A 6,808-nucleotide genomic window follows, 5' to 3' on the forward strand; every position below is an offset into this window, starting at 1 on the left:
AAAGCAAAACAAAGGTTGTCACGGTTATCAAAAACGTATAGATGTCTAATTTTTTGTTGTACAACGTCAGAATTGAACATCTTGGACATACTATTGCGTGTACCACCATGTGGTGCATGTACAATTCGAATCACCAGTTCTATAGTTTCATCAGAAAGTATTTCAAACCTACTCTGTATCGATTTTTCTATCATGGTCAGAATCGAATCGAGTTCTATGTTACCGTTGATTACCTCAACACGAGATGAAACATTGAGAGATTCGCCTTGTATTTCAACATGAACTACGTCACGTGGGCCTACTTTAGCGTTCCCAACTTCAAGCATGCGGTTTAAAACCTCCAACACATAGTTGTAAAAATCCCCAAATGAATCAACGTTTCCTAATGAGGAAAAGTTTATCCTCCGTCTAATTTCTGTTGTATTGAAGTTGTCTATACGATTTATAACTATGTTTGGATCTAAAACATGTCCGGGTTGATCATCTCTCCCAAATCCCATTTGCTCTCCCTCACTCACACTAGGCATCTGATGTATTTCCGGCTGTTGCTCATTACAATTGTTGAGTGTATGGATATACTCTATTTCATCAGTAGATGGAGAAGGGCTATTTGAAACATTCTCGTTAACAGGACTACTTGGTAAAATGTGTGAATCCTGACCCATGTTTGCAAGAATTTCATTTAATCTCAAGAGACTCTGGTTTAGTTGTTGTAATAATTCCTGAGATGTTTCAAACGAATCATTTATAGGGGATGGTACAGTGGCGACACAAGGTTGTGGTTCTGTCATGCTTTCATTCATCTCATTTATCATTTCCATTAGAAAAGGGTTCAGAGCTGTGCATGTGTTGTGCTGCGTTAGAGCGGATTGAATGATGGATAGATTTTCTGACATATTTTCAAGATTAGAAGCTAATTCATGATCCCTGTGTTCATCAATAGACCCCAATCTTTCGTTAACCTCATTAATCTCATTTACCATTTCTAACAGAAAAGGGTTCAGAGTTGTGTTGTGTTCTATTAATGCATTTTGTATGTTGGTTAAGCATTCGCTTAATCCCGAAAACAAATTGTATGGTGTTTCTGATGTATTTTCTAGATTAGATACAATTTCAGAGCTGTGTTCATTATTAGAAGTCAACCTTTCATTACTACCATTAATCTCATTAACCATTTCTAACAGAAAAGGGTTCAGAGCTGTGTTGTGTTCTACATGATTTGTTTGTAGGTTTGAGGTACTTGGTTCACTGATTAATGAATGTGGGTTATTGTTTGTTTCATTTGAATAAGGTGAGTTGTTGGATTTTTTAGATTTATTCTTATTTAACAAAGAATCACAACCGGGGCGTTTCTGCGACATTATTATCTATATCCTCAACACAATGTCTAACCAAGAGCATTACACGGTCTGTAAACAAAGGTAAAGCCAACCTAAATTCCTCCCGTGATCTGCTTGCAGCTGCACGTTCCAGCCTCCGTAGCGAAATTTCCACGGCCCTTTTCAGATATCGAAAGTCGTACAGGTCGTCCAGTTCGCATTCTTCTTGTTGTTGGAGATCTGTAATACAAAAATAAATAAATAAATAAATAAAAATTAGAATTATTATTGCTGTATGCATGAGTGTGTGTGTGTGTGTGTGTGTGTGTGTGGGACTGTTGAAGAACAGTAGCCATGGGCCCCAGGGGTGGGGGCTATGGGTGGAGTGTGTTTGTGTGTGTTTGTGTGTGTGTGTGTGTGGGACTATTGAAGAACAGGAGCCATGGGCCCCCAGGGGTGGGGGCTATGGGTGGAGTGTGTGTGTGTATGTGTGTGTGTGTGTGAGTGTGTGCACGTTATTTAACAAAGGATAATTATTACATAATTTCAAAATTTGACTCACTAGGTGTAGTTGGTCGGTAATCATTTGATTGTTGACTTGTCACTATGGAAGGAAAAGAGAAAACATGTTTTACTTTTTCGCCATTCCCTGTAAGAGTAAGCCTGTATGTATAAGTTTCTTACCAGAATTAACATCATCAAATTGTAGATTGTCAGACAAAGCCGGACTGTTTCCTATCGAAAAAAAAGATTTCAATTAGCGCACGTTATTTAACAAAGGATAATTATTACATAATTTCAAAATTTGACTCACTAGGTGTAGTTGGTCGGTAATCATTTGATTGTTGACTTGTCACTATGGAAGGAAAAGAGAAAACATGTTTTACTTTTTTCGCCATTCCCTGTAAGAGTAAGCCTGTGTGTATAAGTTTCTTACCAGAATTAACATCATCAAATTGTAGATTGTCAGACAAAGCCGGGGTGAAACTGTTTTCTAATGAACAGAAATCACATGAGTTAGAATATTTTAAATTAAATATTTACATATATTACATATTTCATTAAGTTTCACTCACCGTGAATGGTTAATCCGTAGTTACTAGGTTCCGGATGAAAAGCTATAGAAAATATAAATAAACATTTGAGTTTCATATTGAAGGAAACAAATCATCATGTTTGAAATTAAATAATTATTTTTAATCAAAAATTAATAAAAACTTACTTTGAAATGGATGATATAGCACACTTTCGTCTGTCACAGCATCACAGTCTGTCACAGTTTCAACAATGAAACATTCTGATCCTAAAATAAAATAAAAGATGATTGTATATACTACATATTTCATATATTACGTAGAAAAGTAGTCTTAAATATCACTTACATTCGATTTTGCATAGGATACATAGAACAATGTTAACTACTCACATTAATTAAGCTGAAAGATGAGTGATTCCTATTAAATTCCTATTAAACCATAAGAAACAGTCATTTAACTACTTAAAGGTAATTTTAATAAAAGTAATATATTGTGATAATTTCATATTAAAAGTTTTTTCTCTCACCAAAGTCCATATTGCGGTTGAAATCGAGGAGCGTCAAAGCGTTTGAGGTCTTCAAGCGTCTGGGCTGTCTCCAGAATGTGGCTTGTGGATTACCAAGGGGTTTTTATACAGTGATTTTGATTGATGACCTCAGGTTATGACATCACAGAAAAGAGTGGGAGGTGTGTGGTGTGTGTGAGTTTGTGTGTGTGTGTGTGTGTGTTTCATTTTTTTTTTTTTTTAACAAAGGATTCAAAACATCAAAAGACACTGCTCTGTTTTAAATTTTGCTGATCTGATCAGAACATTCATTAACAAACAATAGACTGAGGATTGTAAACCAATCCTGGGGTAAATGGTTTACTGCATTTACCCCCGGCTGTTGAATCATCAATAGTCTATACTCTGTTGGGAGTCTGGAATCCCTTTTAGCCAGATGCACATGAAGCAACATGTGAGAATCGAACAATGGGCTAGTTCACTAGTTCCTTTACCCATCAATACACTGATTGATCTAACTAATTCATATCTTACTCAGGAAACCGCCACCCTCCCACCCACCCCTTAACTCCATCAGCAACCATTTACCTCTCTTTAGACTCAAGGAGTGGGGTAAGCATCTCAACTCACTTGAAAGAGAGGTAATTTAGCTAAAGTATAGAAAAGTATAGGCTAAAAAAGTATTAAAATGTAATATAAAAGTTTAATGTTTAAGAATATAATTAATGTTGGTTTTGTATGTTTGACAATAATCAGAAAATCTATTTGTTCATATAGAACAGACTGTCAATTATTGCGAAGTAGACACGATTCATTCTTTTAAAGTCTTCTGAATTAAAAACAACCTGGAAATCGCACGAGTGCAGGTCATTTTCAATTGCATAGCATTTTAAATCTTGAATGACACTGAGGCTTACATTACATCCGAGGCTTGTCATAACCGGCGCGAGATTAAAACGCCTAGACTTTCCTGTATTCAGAGGTTTCCAAATTAAATTCATGTTCTCCTGAAAAAATGGGCTGCATTCTGTATTTCTGTAATTGACGTAGGCATTAAAAACAGAGCAGTGTCTTCTGAAGCTAAACCATTCTATATGGTTCAAAGTAAAACGAGCTGAGGCATCATCGTATCTATCCGTTTTTCCGACGTACATAGCAACGCTATATATATCCTTAAGAAAAACAAAACCAAAGTAAGTTCCATCTGACAAACGCCAGACTTGAGTCTTGAGCGCTCCTTGAGCGATTGGTTCAGGAATGCTCTCCCTTGTTCGGTACCTTTTTAGATTCTCGTCATCGTGCTCTTCTTCTACAGATCCTCCCATATGGTCTAACGCGTAGGATTTCTGGCTTTCATCCAGACGGTCCGGGTTCAAATCCCGGTATGGGAAGCTTTGGTTTTCAGCAACCTCAGAAACACAAGCCATTGCTCCGTTCTCTCGGTCCTTCACACATCTCGCTAACTCTTAAATACACATTTCACTCGCAGGCTTGCTGTGATTGCTCCATAGGAATAACAACCTTATTGGTCAATACTTTTGGCGGGAATTTTTTTGACCAATCAGGACAATCTGAATAATGATGGGGGCGGGGCTGGGCGGGACGGGAAGAGGTGGGGATGGGGCAGGAAGGGCGGAGGGATGGGCGGGGCGGTGTGTCACCATGGTTTAAATTACCTCATATCCAAAACATGAATGACGAATGGCAGGGGTAATTACAGATGATTGAAAACATAATTACCGGAGACTCGTAGTCATTGATGTCAGAAAAATAATTAAGAGAGTTCAAGGGTCAGGGGATCTGAGGGGTCAATGGTAATTACAGATGATTGAAAACATAATTAATAACTGACAGCATCATAGGGTGATCTGAGGGGGTCAAATGTCACATTCCAGAAAAGGAGGCACGGGGTGTGGGGAGGGGTCAAAGGGCACATGGCAAAGGTCAAAAGTAATTACAGATGATTGAAAACATAATTAATAACTGACAGCATCATAGGGTGATCTGAGGGGTCAAAGGTCACATTCCAGAAAAGGAGGCACGGGGTGTGGGGAGGGGTCAAAGGGCAACTAGCAAAGGTCAAAAGTAATTACAGATGATTGAAAACATAATTAATAACTGACAGCATCATAGGGTGATCTGAGGGGTCAAAGGTCACATTCCAGAAAAGGAGGCATGTGCTGTGGGGGAGGGGTCAAAAAAGGCACCTAGCAAAGGTCAAAAGGTCACCTGTCAAAAAGTTTGATGGATTGTGCCCCTTATATTCTCTCTGCGAAGGGCTTGAATTTGAGCCACTATTCCGGTTGAGAGGTCGCGCTGCTTACCCATGATTGATTTTACAACTTAGAAATTCTACTCAACCCTGACTTTATACTGCACAGTGAACACTCTTCACAGAAAACAAAAATTCGAGCATTTATTCTAATTCAATGAAACGGTTTCTCCATTATTCTAATTCAATAAAACAACAGTGTCACAGTTAAATGGCCTAAATGGGCCTTTTGGAAAGCTCAGCTGAGCAAATATTTTTCCAGGTAACGAGTTCTGTGTTTAGTCTAACGAGTAGGACAGGTGCGGTGAACACCTGATTTGCTTTCTGCACAAAAAATGCATTCAAAGAATTTCATGATTGCACTATTTCAAATTATTCTAATTCGTTGACCAGCACCTGTATGTATATATATAATTTTTATTTTCTTTCTGTATCTTTCTCAACCCCATTCTTCTCCCCCTCTCTTGTATTTTTTATTCCCTCAGTTTTATTTGTTTTTTGAACACATTGGGTAAACGCTCAAAGTGCATGCTAGAAAAAGTCTAAATTTGAAAAAATTTAATTTTAGCAGCAATCACTTTCACCAAATGTATATATTTTTTACAGTTTGTAGAGTCTTCTGTTTGACTTTTTCTGTTACACTTGCGTTCCTATTTACTGCTTTTTTTTTATATAATTTTATTTCTAATTTTTCCCATTTTCTCCCCAATTTACACGGCCAATTACCCAACCCATTCATTAGGACTCCCCCTATCACTAGTGATACCTCAACACACCAGGAGGGTGAAGACTAACACATGCTTCCTCCGATACATGTGAAGTCAGCCACCGCTTCTTTTCGAGCTGCTGCCGATGCAGCATTGCCGAGCAGCCAGCGCGCTTTGAGGAAAGCACAGCGGCTCGGCTCTGGTACATCAGCTCACAGACGCCCTGTGCTGCAGACATCACCATAGTGATGTGGGAAAAGAGCGCCATCTACCCACCCAGAGGGAGCAGGGCCAATTTTGCTCCCTCTAACGCCGGCAGCTTGATGGCAACTATTTACTGCTTTTAAGATCAAGATTTTCACCATGTGTAGACAATTTATCTTACCATGGGTTGATGGACAATTAAGTTTAAACTACTTGCACTACTTGCATGGTTGCATTTTCCAGCTTTAGGTGAAAATAACCAATCGTTCCCAAGAAACTCTGATTTATCAGTAACCAGGATTAGTGTTTTATAATTTAATGGGCACCATTCTTTCAATCTTGCCTTTACCATTAAAACAAAGGTTCACTTACTTTTTCTAGCCTGCACTATGAAGATTTACTCAGTGTTCGCAATAAAAGATATACACAGTACAACTGTTATTTTGTAAAAAGTTTACTTACTTTTTACTTTAAACTGTTTTAATGTTAAAAGCCCTATTTATGTCATACCACAGCATGTCATTAAGATTAAGTATATAAACCTTTTAATTAATCTATTGCAAGACATCAGAAAAAAATCAGATGGTTAATTCATTATGATAACTGCATATTGTTGGCTATAGTAATCACAACTGCTGTAACTAAATTATATTTATATACACTCATAGTTTTGATGCCTTCAGTGAGAATCTACAATGTAAATAGTCATGAAAATAAAGAAAACGCATTGAAAAACACAGAGAAAAGAACAAAAGAGCAACATA

The 6,808-nt window shown here is 37.7% G+C and overlaps 1 protein-coding gene and 1 non-coding gene across 10 annotated transcripts; one reads left to right on the top strand and one right to left on the bottom strand.

The window, feature by feature from the left end:
• Positions 1-1,334: 1,334 nt before the first annotated feature.
• On the bottom strand, positions 1,335-3,226 carry LOC125782618 (uncharacterized). 9 transcript variants are annotated; one of them, XM_049467243.1, is made up of 8 exons: positions 2,883-3,216; positions 2,542-2,622; positions 2,396-2,437; positions 2,257-2,313; positions 2,134-2,175; positions 2,004-2,054; positions 1,882-1,923; positions 1,335-1,559 (listed from the first exon to the last, which is right to left on the bottom strand). In XM_049467243.1, the coding sequence occupies exons 1-8, from the start codon at positions 2,890-2,892 to the stop codon at positions 1,336-1,338; spliced, it is 549 nt and encodes a 182-aa protein (XP_049323200.1). In that variant the 5' UTR covers positions 2,893-3,216; the 3' UTR covers position 1,335. The 9 variants fall into 9 exon arrangements, 8 of the variants coding, with proteins under 8 accessions (XP_049323200.1, XP_049323209.1, XP_049323191.1 ...); XM_049467252.1 differs by lacking the exon at positions 2,396-2,437 and having other exon boundaries at positions 2,883-3,226; XM_049467234.1 differs by having other exon boundaries at positions 2,134-2,313; positions 2,883-3,217.
• Positions 3,227-4,180: 954 nt separating this feature from the next.
• On the top strand, positions 4,181-4,252 carry trnae-uuc (transfer RNA glutamic acid (anticodon UUC)). Its single transcript has one exon. It is a non-coding gene; the product is annotated as a tRNA-Glu (tRNA).
• The last annotated feature ends 2,556 nt before the right edge of the window (positions 4,253-6,808 follow it).

This window comes from Astyanax mexicanus, chromosome 1 (assembly GCF_023375975.1).
Source record: "Astyanax mexicanus isolate ESR-SI-001 chromosome 1, AstMex3_surface, whole genome shotgun sequence".
In the NCBI taxonomy this organism is placed as follows: Eukaryota; Metazoa; Chordata; class Actinopteri; order Characiformes; family Acestrorhamphidae; genus Astyanax; species Astyanax mexicanus.

Bases quoted from the DNA above. Each gene is read 5' to 3' on its own strand.
- LOC125782618 (XM_049467234.1), bottom strand. The intron at 2,055-2,133 runs GTGAGTCAAATT...TTTTTTCGATAG, and splicing joins TTACCGACCAACTACACCTA to GAAACAGTCCGGCTTTGTCT. The intron at 1,560-1,881 runs GTGAGTCAAATT...TTTGTATTACAG, and splicing joins TTACCGACCAACTACACCTA to ATCTCCAACAACAAGAAGAA.